This window comes from Egretta garzetta, unplaced genomic scaffold (assembly GCF_000687185.1).
Source record: "Egretta garzetta isolate BGI_Z169 unplaced genomic scaffold, ASM68718v1 scaffold367, whole genome shotgun sequence".
In the NCBI taxonomy this organism is placed as follows: domain Eukaryota; kingdom Metazoa; phylum Chordata; class Aves; order Pelecaniformes; family Ardeidae; genus Egretta; species Egretta garzetta.
The window spans coordinates 486712-503137 of record NW_009260192.1 but is presented as its reverse complement, the minus strand read 5'-3'; the positions used below and the strand labels follow the sequence as shown (position 1 = coordinate 503137).

Genomic DNA, 16426 nt, shown 5'->3' with positions numbered 1-16426 from the left:
GGGCAGCCTGCCGCAGCGGGCCACCCTCCGCCCCCGCCCGCGGGCACAGCCCGGCACCGCACCAAAAATAAATATAAATACAAATAAATTATCAACCCCCTCTATGAAATAAGAAACACACTGACACTCCTGCTCTGACCACCCGTGCTAGAAGAGTGAAGTCTGAACCGTAAGGACTCCACAAGGAGCAAACGCCAGAATTAAAGCTATGACCGTGAGTTTTGTATGTGCCCTTTGAACGTATGACTTACGAGAGTCTCTAATTCCATGGATTCTATACTGTCTCTCTGCTACCTAGCCCCTTCTCCCTTTACTGCCTGGGATAGGCAGCCCTCTGAGGAGTTACCAGGGGAAGCTCTGATCTGTAGGACGCCTATTTAACTTGCAGAAGTTGGATGATACGTTGCAAGCCAGGGCCAGAGATTACAAGAGCGGCTGCAATCTCACAGTGATGTCAGTCAAACGCTGCCACATTTCTCAGTATCCAGTGCGATACTAGCACACCGAACTTCTGGGAGGTCATTACAGGTTCTTCCTTTACCACATGTGTACTCAAATACCTAAACTGAACAAACACGGAGCTGGTCCATGGCACCAGCTGCGTGGAGCAGCCACGTCCAGATGTTTTAAACACTTTTACCCACCCTGGCATGGAGCCTACCTGTTAAGAACAGTCCCTGCCCTGCCCTAACTTGCAGCTGTTTGGGCAAGCACACGTTGCCATGGCCAAAATCATGTCAGGGACCATTCTAACTATGTAGATGTACAGGCAGTGGAACTCCAGGGACCAGAAACATCCTCCGGTAGATGCTTCATTGTAACACAGGTGCAGCCAAAATCTGAACACTCAAAAAATAGGGCTGTAACCATTTTTAAACACCCATTCCTAATAGGCATTTTCAGTCTCACCGTTTCTATACCATATTCTCTGTGCCTTGCATTAGTAGGTGTTAACCTCCTCAGACCTTACAGGGACACTGTAGTTATGTTTGTATAATACTAAGACTATAATCATGAGTACCACAGAAGAAGCCATTAGAAAATTTTGTCTTTGGATGATTCTTTAAATCAGGCAACAGGGACAATGAACGAAGAGAAAAAACCCAGCTAGTAATGTTGACTCATCCAATATGTACAAAACAGGAATCCTACAAAGAAAAGCAAAGAAACCCCTTCACGTGGACATGTAATTAAAGACTAATTCATAATGTGAAATCACAACTTCAGTTCGTTTCCTAAGTTTTGATGTAAAAACACTTCCGTTTTTTACCTTTTAAATTGATTCTTAGACTACGCATAGATATATAAAATGGTACTAGAACCACTTTTTGGTGCCTCACACTAAACCCACACCAACATTTCAAATCTGTGTACAGTATCATACCAGTTTTGCTCCAGAATTCAGAAAGCCATTATTTTTGTATTTTACAGAAGAGAGTAAAAGCTCCCATCTAAATAGTTACAAACCAAGAATAGAAATAAAAGCTTGTATTTCAGAAAAAGAAAGTTTTCAAAATCAACTTGATCTACATTTACCCCGAAACAGAAAGGTATCTGCAAAACCAACAACAGCAGAACAATGAATTTAAGTGTGCCATCAATCCTAACAAATCCCTACATCCATGGTCATTATACCAATGAATTAAGTTATTCAGAGACTGTTTTCCTTCAAAGGAATTTCCCTGAGGAATACTGTGCTGCTCCCATCAACCCTTTCTAACCCAGTATTACTCCTCAGAAAATGCAGGCAGGCTTTGACCATCTGTAACTCCTGAAAGGACGACAATATAATTGAATTTCCCATTTGTAGCAGTTTCTGCGAGGAAATATGCAAGATAAAAAAAAGCAACAAACCCCATGTCATCCAAAGGATCGGGAGAAAGAATTGGGGAAAAGCGCTACTGGCTTAATAGCAGCACTCTGTTTTTTTTAGTGAACAGCAAAACTAAAAGCAAGAAATGCTGTAGGCTGTTTTCTCTTAAAATCTTATTGCTCAGGTCAGTAACTCTGCCTTTAAAGTTGCCTGCAACCTTAACTGAAAGCTTTTCAGATTTTTTTTCTATAAGAAGTAATTTGCTGTGTATCACATTTTATGCAGGCTTTTAAGAGGCACAAAAAGCATGCACATGGATATGAATGAGATAAAACCCCTAAGTTTAAGTTAGTACAGACTGTCTTCTTGTTCTGTTTTTATACAGGGTACAGAACAATTAGGTTCTGGTCCACAACTCTAGGTTCTGACATCCTGTGGTAACAAAAATGACAGTAATACTTAAATGCAAATTGTCAAAATCTGTTAGACAAAACTCTTCACAAAGAAAGAAATTAAGAAGCACCACACAACTGGTTTTGCTACATTAACTTGAGAGTTTGGTGAGCAGTTACAGTAAGATGGTTTTACATCTCTGAGTAAATGCTAGAAAAAACAGACACTTTTGGCAAGAGAACAAACTTTTTTTTAATTATTTTTTGCTGACAATCCCATTATTTCTGTAATTTTAGACAATTTTATTATTAGTTCTGAACTTCTATTACAGTAACACCCAAAAGCCTTCATCTTCTCAATACAAATTTAAAAGTTAATTTCTATTCCATGCTATGTAAACAAACAAATCAATTATTACCTCATGCCTGTTGTTCTTTTTGTAAATTTAATTATGAATTACAAACAAGAATCTTACAAAGTTCACTTTACCTGTAAATGCCTTGGGCTTTACAATCACTGAATCTGGTCCACTGGAGAGTATCGGCCTTTTGATATTCACATCACTTGAACAACAACAAAAAAATAATAATGACAATAACATAGTAAGGCTGTAAAATTTGAAGTAACATTAATCTGTAACACCCAAAAGCCTTCATCTTCTCAATACAAATTTAAAAGTTAATTTCTATTCCATGCTATGTAAACAAACAAATCAATTATTACCTCATGCCTGTTGTTCTTTTTGTAAATTTAATTATGAATTACAAACAAGAATCTTACAAAGTTCACTTTACCTGTAAATGCCTTGGGCTTTACAATCACTGAATCTGGTCCACTGGAGAGTATCGGCCTTTTGATATTCACATCACTTGAACAACAACAAAAAATAATAATGACAATAACATAGTAAGGCTGTAAAATTTGAAGTAACATTAATCTCATTTTTTCTTAACCCACTTCAAATAAGCACGTAGGACTCACAATAAGAATCTTTTACTTTTAAGTTTACTCTACTTCCTACAGCTGAATTCATTCTGTATTAATTTCCTTGAGACCATTACCACTGTTCTCAGTCAAAATTCAAAATTTTATAGCACTAGGACACAAATCTTGCACACACTATTCACTGGCACAAATCTAGATAAAGCTATCAAGCTATCAGAGGTCTGAAAGAAGCTTTGAGGGATCTACCACGAAGACGGGAAGTTCCCATCTTGTAGAACGTGTACCACTGCCAGGGTATGCTGCAGCAGCAGCTCCCAGCTCTGCCAGCTCTCAATAGATGCTTAGCACTGCTTTTGGCCCCCCTAGCCCTGCAGCCTGCTCCACAGTATGCAGGGGAGCTTGTGGCAGTCCAGCACCAGCACCACCCCACAGTTCTAGAGCTTGACTAGGCTAGCCCTTCCCTAGTAGTGTGCCCTTCCCCTGGGGGGAATGGTAGTACCAGCCAATGTCCAACCAACTTCAGAGAACTCCAGCAATAAGATCTTCCAGTAGGGCAGCAATTTGCTGAATACAGAAACAAAGCTCAGACCCCTGAACACCAAAAGACCTCAGAAGTATTTGTTTGCGAACATCTACAAATTCTGATCATTGTGTTGCACACGTATGACTATTGTACAGCTGTGACAGATTCAAAGATTTAATACTAAGCTCTTGTTCTGTCTTTTGCTGCTGTTTTAAAGAGAATCCCTGTCTCATGTTTTTCTCTATTTAAGAAATACATTATTTGGAATTTCTGTAAGCCATTTCAGTTAAGGATCTCAGAGCTGAAGGAAACAAACAAAAAACAATACAAGCAAAAAAAAATTCCTGCTCCATTTGGAAACATCACCAATCAACATCAGCCATATTTTACAGGTGAACTTCCTCAGGCACAGAAAGTCAAAAGACCCACTTACAAACTTGGTAAGGAATGGCCAAAACCCAATTCCACTGATACTTTTGATTTCTGGTCTTCAGGTACAAACATGCACACACACTTTCCTAATTAAACTATTTGGAGCTGCTCCAAAATCTTTCCCAATTTAAGCCTCAAGTGGACAGGACATATTGCTGGAACACTTTCCCTCAACACCTTTTTTGGAGAGCAAGGCAGTAGCCTACAGCTACAGTTCTGACACTATGCAGTAGCTAACTCTAATTTCAGCTGAGGGTATATACAGAAGCAGTTCTAGCACGTCTATCCATGCACTAAGAGACGTATTTTTTTAAAAAAATGCTGAACGCAGAAGAAAAAGATGACTGTGAAACTAATTTAGTTCGACACTTTATATAACATGCACGGATCATTTACACTTGCACAGGTATTGCTCAGCAGTTTGTTCTACCAGGTGTTTTCTCCATGATTGGCTTAAAATTATTCCTAAGATTTGAGTGTGATACTGAGCAACAAGGAACAAATTGGGTTACATGTAAGATGACTTTTGCTGAGGATAAAAGCAATTGGTATTTTGTGTAAAAATAAGCCTAAAACCTGGACCTTTTTTAGGTAGTTCAAACTTGGCCAAAAATACATCTCAAAGCATTGCAAGCGTAGGTGTGGAAATAAAACATATGAGAACAGTCCCCCAAATCACCACCAGATTTAGACAGCATGCTCTTGTGAAATTTAGCAGGTGCACCAGGGTTGAATTCAAAGCATAGAGAGAGAACTACACTCCAAGTTTCTTTAAGATTACTGTGTTCTTGCATGGCTGAATGGAGGGGAAGAGAATATTCAACAACTCATATCAAACACCCACCTCTGCAGATACATACCTCCTCTAAGGCAACCTGTCATATTTCACCAATAACCTAGAGTTTGTCTTCAAAAAAAAAACCAAACTTGACCGAGTATATATAAACTCAACAACATACATACCTTTGGAAAAAGAGGCTTTCCTCTTGTGTCAGAAGACCTTTTTGATATCCACCCTTGGCATGGCTGATTCGGCTGGCACAGGGCAGTTTTCGAGGCTTGTAACAGAACCATGGTTCACCCGTGTAGAGATCCGTGAAGTTACACACAGGGAGATCTCCAGGCAAGCAAATATTGCATTCAGTGGTCTCTGAATACCTCCCAGACTTGAATGAGCTTTTGAAATAGACCCTGTCCGGCCTTTCTTCTCGTAAACGCAGGAGGACTTGGATTGCTTCGCTCGGATGGACAAGTGACACAGAAACTTTGACCTCTCCTGGCCACAGCAAGGTAAAGAAGACTTTGTAAAGGCCATTATGGCAATCTACAATCCTTCCTGTTGCTCCAGCTTTCAGCAGAGGAGAGTGAATTCGTGCCTGTAGATAGTCTCCACCATACTGCTTGGGTTTTCCTTGGAAATCCTTCATACGAACAAGCACCTCTAACTCATCACCCACCTTGAAGAACCCGCTGGGTTTCACAATCACAAAGTCACTATGTGCAGCATCAGTGCTTTGTACAAAGGCAATTTTGCCATCAGAGGGTTTTGGCCACTGTATTGCAGCAAGCAACGATTCCTGTTCCGCTTGTTCTCTTTTGGACAAAATCTGCTGCTTATAACCACAGTAAGGCTTCCTGGTAGTTTTGGTTGTCTGTGATAGAGAATGCTGGACATCATTTTCTGTTATCCAATTTGATCCTGAAACTGTGTCATCATCCAGGTGCTGGGGAAGGAAAAGATTACATGAAACTGTGCTATTAAACAGAACATTATGAATAACGGATGCTTTGTCAGGAAATGATCCCAAGAACTGGGCTTTGCTTTACACAGCTTTCAAGCTGACCAAATGAAGCAACTTTACTAGAAGACACAAACCTATTAGTTTGACCATGGGCTTTCTAAGGAACCAGGTGGGCAACCCGTGGTTATCCTGCTCTGGCAAAGAGGCTTTTATCTAAATCAGGCCAAATATTTTTCACGGCAGTGTTTTGGCTACCAGTGTATTCTGTAAATATCAGCAGTGTGAAAAAAACCTACAAAAAGCTGTATGAATAGCTAGTAAATTGTAACTCATGTTTGTAATTTTCTTACCATAGTAACATTTTAGCCTTCAAACACAATGAAGTCTAATAGCTGCCCAATATAATACAAGGAAATAGGGTTTCTTTGAGACATTACACCGCAGATGAATCTGATGCACCACCTACACGTGTCTTCTAGAAAAGTCTGCTGCATGTAGCAGCTGGGGCCATTTATCTGGTCACACTCACATTGCTTCTTATCTAATTATCTGAAATGTAGGTTTCCCTGCAATGAACAGATTGAAAGAAATATAAGAAAAGATTGTTTCAGATGCAATGAACTTATGAACTGGTGGGCAAGCAAAATAGTCTAGGACAAACTAGGAGTAAACAGTGGACAAAAAAAAATTTATTTTTAAAATTCTACAAATCTGAATACAGCTTCTTCTAGAGCCAAATGAAACACAACCAGAGCATCCCCTAATGTACAAAAGAGTTTAAAAATTAAAATAGTTAAATACAATGCTACCCTAAGAGAGGGGGCTTCTGCTGTGAACTTGAGAACAGTGTCCAAAAATGTATTTTTATGCTGATAACTGCAGAGATACCATCTTCTTCACGACATCACACAATTTTGCAGGTTTGCATTAGGGAAATTTAAAAAATAGCACAGACTAAGACTTCAGAGCTATGTGTGATATTTCTAATTGGCAAATCCAAACTTACCACTCAAATATGCACAAAACCAGCAGTTAATGAGTACTTAATTATCAGGTGTATATAGTAGAACTTATTCATATTCGTATTTCATAGAGAAGCAAAATATATCAAATTTTACCACTCAAATATGCACAAAACCAGCAGTTAACAAGTACTTAATTATCAGGTGTATATAGTAGAACGTATTTGTATTTCGTAGAGAAGCAAAATATATCAAATCGTTTTTCAAGCAAAGATTAAAATTATGCAATGCACCATTCACATGGCATCAGAGAATATGCTAGTTTAGATTTGAAAGTCTGCTAAAAAATTAAAACTATGCTATTTGAAATTTTTAAAAAGATCATTGTACTTACCAATATCCTAGTGTTTTCTGTGTAGTGCCTCCGTAATTAACTGCTCAGTAACATACTAAAATTTCCACTGCTTATATTAAAGCCTTATTTATTGTTATAAACCTTTCTTAGTCCACTGAAATATCATCTAGAGTGCATGTACATACTAGCTAGTTTCCCCCCGCTACATTTTATTTGAATTTGCCAGTATATTAAAGTAATTTAACAACAGAGATTCAATATACTTTTTTAGAAGAAAAGTAAACCTAACAAGCAACAGAAACACACAGGCTTTTGAAGTCTGTTACATAAGAAGTTGGTTTTGATCAGCTTACGAGTAAGAGGATAATGAACACACTAGGATGTAGGATGGATACACAGAATCTTCTCTCTTTGATATCCATGTTAACTATAAAATCTGAAATTGTAAATTGCTACATTTTAACTATAAAATGTAAATTGACAGGTACCCACAGATACACAAAATGTTACTATCACAATAGAAGCTTTTGCTTCTGTTCTACAATTCCACCCAGGGTTTAACAAATTTTCCCTGAAGGCCATCTGAGGTAATTCATAATTATTTCTATTTTCCATCACAGCAGACAAAAATGCAAACGTATCACTGCACGTTACTTTTATTAACGCAGTACATTTCAGGCAAAGCTTAAAATGAATCTCAGGCACAGTTCAACTTTAAATCTTGCCTACATGCATTCTTGAATTAAGCCAAGTTTCTATTTTTGGATATGTTCACAACTTCCTTTTACTTGCTCATGCATATACATAACAGAAATATTTTTAAAAGTTAGCTATATTTTTTGATGCACCTAACAAGCTAGCAACCAGCAAAAATATTTAAGCATTTTCATAAGGAGGGGTGAAGAGGGAGAATACACGTGTTTGATTAATCCTTGTGTCCAGTGCAAGCTCTCAAGAGAAAGTTTCTATCTTTCAGTTGGTTCTTCAACAGTGGATACTTCAAGATGGAGGCGCATGGAAAAAAAATCCTTTCAAATGAAGAGGAGAGATGGCTGTCTAAGAAGGCCTTAAAACAGACCTATCACTATTTTTAACCTTCTATAAATTTCTATAAAAGGGTTTTTAACTCAGTCTTTCTGTCAGAGATGTAGAAGATGTCGTTTATGGCCTTGCTAGCCTTTCTGAAGTCTTTCCAAGGTCCTACCTATATCTTCCAGTGCAAAAGGATGCAGAGAACACCAAGCCAACAAAATCACACATTCAGAAAGCAGAGCAGAGAACACAGTTTGATGTCTCTAAAGCAGTCCACCTACACAGCCTTTTTAGCGAAGCACCAGGCCAAAGCTCTTCTCTTGTATGCAGCTGAGGTCCTGGACAAGCACTGTCACTTCAACTCCATCATCTCCAGGTTATGACCCATCAAGCAGAACAGATCATACCACAAATATTTCCTCAGTCAATCTTCGGGGGGGAGGGGGGATCTCTATGAAGGTAAAACCAGAGCTTCTTCAGTATCCTGAAGGACCATTGTTTCTGCAACATCCTTGTTCACTTTTACAACCCTCTCCCAAGCCCAAACAGGACCATGTATTACTGCAGAATTATATGCTTACCTGTGAAAGTAAACTACATCATGTATGCTATTCAAAGGAGAAACTATTACAGAATTCCATTTTCCAGTTAAGGCAGAGAAATCTTCAGTGTCAGTTAATATACTGAAGATCATTGATTGGAATAGAAAAGCTTTCCAAACCATCTTCCTTACTGAAGTGCTTCCCAGGCTCATCTCCCAGAAAGTGCTCGAGCGCTGCTATCCCTATGGATACACATGGCTTGCCCTGAGGCAGATTAATAACTTAGTCTGTCCGCACTCCATTCCCCACGCTCTCCTTCACTGGCATTTCCAAATCTCTCTGGCTTCTGTAAGTTAAGAAGTCGTATGGAGCCCATGCAGAGCTGTGAGCTCTCTACTCCAGTTAGCAGCCAAAATAAAATAAAATTTCTTTAAGTAGGGCAGATAAAGAGCATTTCTCAAGATTTCTCAAGAGTCCTCTTCCTTTATCTTATGACACAGATTCTTTTAGTTTTTAATAAAACCTCCATGTCGAGTAACACTTGCCCTGCTTTGCTTATTTCCACTTATACTCCATTCAAGGTGTCTTGATTTTGAATGCAATTCCCAACAGGGTTTTTTTGGTTTGTTTGGTTGTTGGTTTTGGTTTTTTTTCAGTTTGGGTGTGTGTGTGTTGGTTTTTTGTTTGGGATTTTTTAATATTATTTTTTATTTGCTGCATTCTGAAGTTAACCAGAATCCAGATATGATCACAAAGTAATTTAATGGATGTCTGCCAAGTAGCGCAGGCAGCACAGAATGGATTACATGTCAATTAAGCACAAACAAATCCACAAGCTGTTCCTGGTGCATGAAAGACATCATAAAAAGGAAAAAAGGAAGCCATGTTTTCAGAACTAATGAAAGTTTCAGCTCAACTACTCAGCATTTAGCATTCTCAAAATTAGATATAACAAAAATTAGATATAACACATAGACCTACCCGGGCAATCATGCTCTCAAAGATATTCTAGAAGGGTCACTGGATACTTGGTTAGGCTTGCAATGAAAACTTGTCCTCAGTTAAAGGCAATGATGTTGGTGGCTGATTTAAAAATGCTGAGTATTTTAGTTGCTGCTGAAAAAGTGGAACTCCATTTCAAAGCCCAATATATTCTACCAGCTGTAACTCTTAGCTTGGCCTAGGACATTCAGAACCATTGCTGTAAAGCTGCATATGTCACTAACATTAGAGCAGGAAACATCACAGGAGATTCCCAGGTGACAGGCATGGGGTGGGAGAGTTCCATTTTGCCCAATAGAGAGTCCTAATTTATGCAGCAGACAATATTTGAAACTGAACAAATACCAATTACTGAAAGGTCAGTCATCTTATTTTCAGTAATTTTACACTCCAGGTAGTATATCCCTATTTGTTGTCTAAGGCATGACATCAGTTGACTGTCTGTACTGGCTCACAGCACTGAATGGGTGCTAAGTTACTCTAAATGTCAGAGCCAGTCCTAACAAGCCATCACCTGACAGACAAATGTTCCAGCAATAATCTGAATAAGATGATGCAGTTATCTTTTGTAGTCACCTGCAATTCAGAAGCAAGAAAAAAAAAACGTTACATAGTTCTTTTGTTCAGTTTCAACTATTCGATTCCACACACCATTCCTTCATCTTTGCAAGAAACTTCCCCTTTCCCCATACACTCTCTTTTCCAAGGGCTTTTAAATAAAAAAATGCTCACAACAAATCCTGAAGTGGTTCTCTCACTCTAAAAGCAATTGGTACAAACATACAAACTCTTCTGTCTCCTAAAGGCACGACATTGCTCCTCAGCAACAACTTGATACTTCATGGAAAATCATTGAACATTTTATTTGGCTGGCTATGTTTGCCAAAAAAACGCCAAAAAACCCCAACCAAAAACCAGCCAAAAAACCACACAAACCACAACACTACCAAACATTTCTTCTTGTACTATAATGCAGTGGTCAGCTGTGGACCTGAAGTGAGGAGTTACTCCATACTAAAAGGCAAATTAAACCACAAGCAGGCTACTAAATGTTTTGTGGACAGCTTGATTTTATTTTTTTTTTAAACACAAAGTAAGAAAAGTGAAATTCTGACATGGGTAGGACTGTTGAGTGGGTACCATTAGTAGCTTAAGAATTCAAGAGGTAAGATTCCAACATGAAAGAGTGGAAAATCCTAAAGAGAAAAAGCAGGGAGGCTAGCTGAGGGCTAGATTAGGTGATTTGGGGATGAGAAGCATGTCTGATGCATTTACAAACAAATTTTCAACAGTAACCAACAGTAAGCCCTCCTTCCAGAGCCTGAATGGATTTGGTTACAGATATTCTGTGAAAGCTTTCTAAGGCTTTGATCTCCGACTGAAAAGAAACAGCACAGATACCTATACTAGACTGCCTGGACAGCTATGCCAAAGACAGGGATAAATATCAGAGCAGGTCCATTCAGAAAAGTCAAGACAACAACAAGGGTTAGAGTTGCATGTTACGGTGTAAAGATTTACCAGCAACACAATACTTAACTGAGTTTGGAGTAACAGATATGCAAAAGTCAAAGCCATGTAGATATTTATAAATAATGGCCAAAAAAAGCACAGAGTGTACACCCATACCGCATTTTTCATTCCACTCTCAAAGCTCTACCAGAGTCCTTTTCTCTAAGAAATGTAATTTTATAAAAAGAAAGAAAATAGTCTAAGATTCAAAATATCAAAACTGTTCTTCATACAACATCCTAGCCCACAAAAACACAGAAAGACATAACAAAAGAAAAGCTACCTTCTGTGTTAGACCAAAATTATCATGCTAACTCAAACCAGAGGTCCATCAAACACAGTATTTTGATTTCCAGTTGTTTCCGACAGCAGATATGTGGGAATACAGGCCAAACGTGTTGTGATACTTCCTTCTGATGACTTAATCCAGTTTCTAGCACTTTATGGCTTAGTGACTTATTAAACACTAGGGTTGACATCTTTAAGAGTTAGTATCCCCTAATGGATTTTTCTTCTGTGAATTCATCCAGACTTTTTGAACGTATGCTTTTAGCAGCTACACAGTCATACTGCAAGGACTTCTGCAGCTTTGCTGCAATCCATAAAAAACCACCCCTGCTTCCTTTATATTTGGCATCTGCAGTTTTCTTTTAATGTCTCCACTAGTACTGGAATAGGTAACACATTCATTCTTCATTTATTGATCCTGTGCCACTTATGATTTTAGACCTCTCAAACATCTTCCTTGCCATTATCTGAACCTCTTCCAATTCAACTATACTGCTTCGGGAGTGAAAGGGGATTTTACAGCCCCTCTTCTGGATTATTTCATTTGGGCATTATTAGCCAGGAAAAAAAAAGACCCTGCAAGCAGGATACACACAACTTAAAAGCATGGACTGGGCTCTGAGCAACCTGATCTAGTTAGCGGTGTCCCGGCTCACTGCAGGGGGGTTGGACTAGATGACCTCTAGGGGTCCCTTCCAACCCAAAACATTCTATGATTCTATGATACAGCAATTACTGATTGGCTGACATGCATAAAAGATAGCTAGAATATAACAAGGTATTAGGCTAAGCATTATTATGCTCACCCACCAAATGCCGCACTGGATAGTCTGGCCAGGCAGGCAGCCAACAGGCAGGGTCAGCCTCCAAGGCTCCCTGGAACGGATCCTCGTCCTCCAGATTTTATCTGTCCTGACTTTAGTCTGGGGTTACTGACCAATGCAATTCGAAAGTACCTCTGCACTCAAGTGATAAATAAAATTAAGAAATATGCAAGTCAGACACAGCAGAGGGAAAAAGGAAAAGGCAAAGAAACGTTGCATCAGAGCAGGGTGGAGGCCAACTAGCTAGCTAACAGCTCTGCAGCAAAAGACCTAGGGATTCTGCTGGACAGCAAACTGACCATGTGTCAGCAGCACAGCATTGTGGCAATGAATGAACAAAAGCATAGCCAACTCATCGAGCAAAGTGGTAATTCCCCTCAACTTGACCTTGGTGAAGCCATATCTAGAACACTGTGTTTGTTTTCTGGACACCCCGTATCAGAGTCAAAGTGGAGAGGCCAGCTAAGAATGCCTGAGATGATTAGGGGACTGGAGTACACGACAGAAAGGACATGCTAAGGGAACCAGATTTTTTTTTTTTTTTTTTTTTTTTTTAAAAAGTCTGGAGAAGACCAAGAGGGGAACTTAACTGCAGTCTTTCACTACCTAAAGGGGAGTTACAGAGGAACTGGAGTCAGAAGTACACACTAAAAAGACATGAGGCAACTTCCACCTGCACATAAGAGAAACATCCTTCCCTACAAGAGGGGTACAGCACTGCAATGGGCTGCCCAGGTAGGTTGTGAAGCCTGTCCGTCCTTGAACTGTCGCAACTCAACTCAACAGTACCCTGCGCAATTCAAGCTAACTTTGAGGAGGGTGTTGGATTAAATCCCTCCAGACATCCCTTCCAGTCTGAATTTTCTGTGATTCCAAGTTGTAGCTAAATGCTGTCAGTCACAATTCTAACCTTACACTCAGGAACAATGTTGCTCAAGCCCTCTTGAAGAAGAAACAGGCTCCACTTACCTCTAACTGAAAAAAATTATGGACCAGCACCACAACAGCCAGTACTGCCATAAGAAGGCAGAAGATTTGCAATCTGAACGAGTCACGCCACATTGTCCATTCAAGTCTTTCCCTCCCATGTTAGACGCTGCCATGACTTCCATTCACCACAAACATGAATGTCATTTCGTCTCAGTAGTGCACAAGAGAATTCGGTTGACTTCCACTTCATTCCTGCAAACATATTTACAAAAATGATATTAAGTCCCCAAAATATTATTTTAAAAAAGTAAGTAGAGTTTAGCACTGAAAACATATACATGGCAGAATTTTGCACGGCAACAACTGGTACAATAGAACCGTTAAGCCAAGACAGAACTTTGTGGCATTAATCTGAGCAGTACTATCTGTTATGTTACTTAGTTCTCTTGCACATGTCAAGGCAAAACCTTATCATAAAGCCAGTCTCACCTGTATTTGATACAACAAAACACAAAAGAGGAGTGCAAGATTTCTTTCTGGCAACCAAAAAACCAAACCAAACGACCACCACCCTATTTATCCATTAGGCAATGCTATCACCATCCAGCCATCATGAGTCCAAGACTTTTTAGGCATCTCCCTATTTACCTGATTAGAGATTCCAGTAGGTTGTTATTAAAGACGAAGGTCTGAAGCAAGTCTGGATAAGCAAGACAAAAGACACGTTCTCCAGTTTTCTGCTGGGGAGAGGGGGAAAAAAATAGCTGTAACACCTATCAGTTAAACGGCAGATATCCAACAGAACTGAATGCACTAAAACTGAACTTGAGAAATCTTCTATAATATTAGACTACATCCACCTTGTTGGGGTTTTTTTAGCATTCCTTTTACATCATGTACTCTTATGCAGCTCTAATAGTAAAAAAGTAGACTTCTGGGAAGAATGCAAGGTCTTGGGTTTTGGTTTTGTTGTTTATGCTGTTTTAAAAATAGATTATAATAATAGTCATGTTTTTAATAGAAGATAACCTTCATGAAATATATTGTTTCTTTGAGGTTGCTTGACAGCTGATCCGTTATAAAAATCACAGGCTTAACAACCGTTGATAAACAGTTCTCACAGCTTAGTGCTTGTTCAGTTTGACTCTCATATCTTCTTTTTTAGAGGGACAATTCTGAGGCAGTCATTTTGCAAGCAACAAGGGTATCGTTCTTGCAGAAGGAGAAGCTCTAAACTTGGAAACATATAACAGATGGCAAGGAGAGACAGTCAAAAGACACCCGTCTCTTCAAACCTAACGTTCCCAAAGCAGCGTTACTCATACAACCATCCACCAAGTGCAACAACATAATCAAATGAGTAGATAAACTTTGTATCACTTTCTATAAATAGTATAACTAAGAAGTTATACTATTTATTAAGACGATATGAAGAATGTTGTGCAAATTTAAATAAAACGTGATACATTAAATATCAAAATTAGCCAATTAGATCATTAATTAAACAAACATAGACTAGAAAACTGAAATATATTTCTGGTATAACCAGGACAGTCTCAAAATAGACAGCACATGAAATTGCTTTACAAGGATTACAGGGATTATAACTTCAAATGCTTTGCTGAGAATTACAGAGATTGCATTTCTGACCGATGAATCAAGCATTGAAAGAGCAAGACGTCCGTTAAAGTATCTAACTGACAAAACACAAAAAACCCGCAGCTCTCTGCTAATATAAAGTATTACATTTTTAGAAAATATGAACTTGGGTTTTAAATGATAATGAATACACCTAAATACATTAAAATGCTAATTTAAGGCCATATATGACCATTTGAGGAACAGAAACAGATACAGTAGAGAAAAAGGGAATTTCCAATTCTGTCACTGAGGAGTCTCTTCAAACTTTGCTTGAAAAGCATGAAACAGTGAAAATTAGTAGAATTTAATTTCATACACCTAAAAAGGCCATGGAGGCTACTCCCACATATTTTTGTTCAACATTTTCTGAATTTCTGTAAACATCACATGTCCTAAACCGGTCAAATTTACAGGTATAGAGCTTTTTTTATGCTGAAGGCCTTAACATGCTTCCAGGTTCCTCATCCCTGAAGAACTGATCTAGTTCATGTCTTATATAATGGAAGCACATAAGTACGCCAAAAAGCATTAGATTCTTACCCTACTCTTGGAGCATTCTGTGAAGCCATCCACGCAAAAGGCCAAAAATAACCTTGGAAACAATACAGAAAAACAACCCATATGGTTGTATATATATACACACACGCGCACACAAATATTCTTTAATAAAATCTCATATATTGGTGGTTTGCTTGCAGTAACGCAAAATAACACGACATTAAGGCTCCTTACCCATAAAATTGATTTTGTTTCTACGAGAACCCAGGGATTTTTTAAAAGTATTTTAATTTTTTTTAACTTCAGTCCTATACCTGTGAATTTTCTGCTATTTATTATTACTCCTCTCAGCTTTGTTCCATGTTATTACACGCCCCGTTTTACCCAAGGTTAAAAAAAAAAATAAACCGGCTCAGTGGCATTTTTATGAACAGTCTTCAAGTTCTCTCATGCTCAATTACAGGATTGGTTTTTTCTTTGTTTTTTGTTTTTGGTTTTTTTTTTTTAAGTCATTCAATATTGTCAGCTCCCTATCCCAATACTTCTCGTAAGTCAGCAGCGGTACAAAAGCACGTACTAGTGCAACTACTCAAAGAACTGTCATGCAAATCGCTAAGGCAGACGAGCCGCTAAAACCCCTGTCATCGAGGCACAAGGCTTCTGGGCTCGCGTTGCTGCAGTCACCGAAAACCAGATTCGCTCCTGCCCCTCCTAAGGCAGCCTTGCTCCCCAAAGAGCGGGGCCCCTCCAGTACGCTGACATTCAGAGGTCACCGCAGATCATTTGCGGGAGCCCGGCTCTGGTGCAGCTCCCTGCGGCAGCGCTGGGCTAGGGAAGCACGCCTGCTCCCACGAGCACTGCCCACCTCCGCGGTGAGGGAACCGGCACCCGCAAGCAAGGGTCGCGGGGAATAAAAAGCAAGCAGGAAGCGCTGCTGCCGGCCACACAGATTGTCAAGCTGTATTTTACTGCTTTGAGGGGACTTCCTATCG

The 16426-nt window shown here is 39.1% G+C and overlaps 1 protein-coding gene across 3 annotated transcripts in view; it reads right to left on the bottom strand.

Annotated features, from left to right (window-relative positions):
* Positions 1–15899, bottom strand: part of NXPE3 (neurexophilin and PC-esterase domain family member 3) — a 21475-nt gene extending 5576 nt beyond the window's left edge. Inside the window, exons 1-5 of one of the 3 annotated variants that reach the window (XM_035897561.1) lie at positions 15477–15899; positions 13944–14035; positions 13335–13547; positions 5070–5830; positions 3001–3074 (exon numbers count right to left, since the gene is read on the bottom strand). In XM_035897561.1, coding sequence (XP_035753454.1) covers positions 3001–3074; positions 5070–5830; positions 13335–13427 — 928 coding nt within the window. In that variant the 5' untranslated portion in view covers positions 13428–13547; positions 13944–14035; positions 15477–15899. Of the gene's footprint in view, positions 1–3000; positions 3075–5069; positions 5831–9720; positions 10318–13334; positions 13548–13943; positions 14036–15476 lie in introns of those variants that run through there. The other 2 variants (XM_035897562.1, XM_035897563.1) reach the window with 2 other exon arrangements.
* Between the last annotated feature and the right edge of the window lie 527 nt (positions 15900–16426).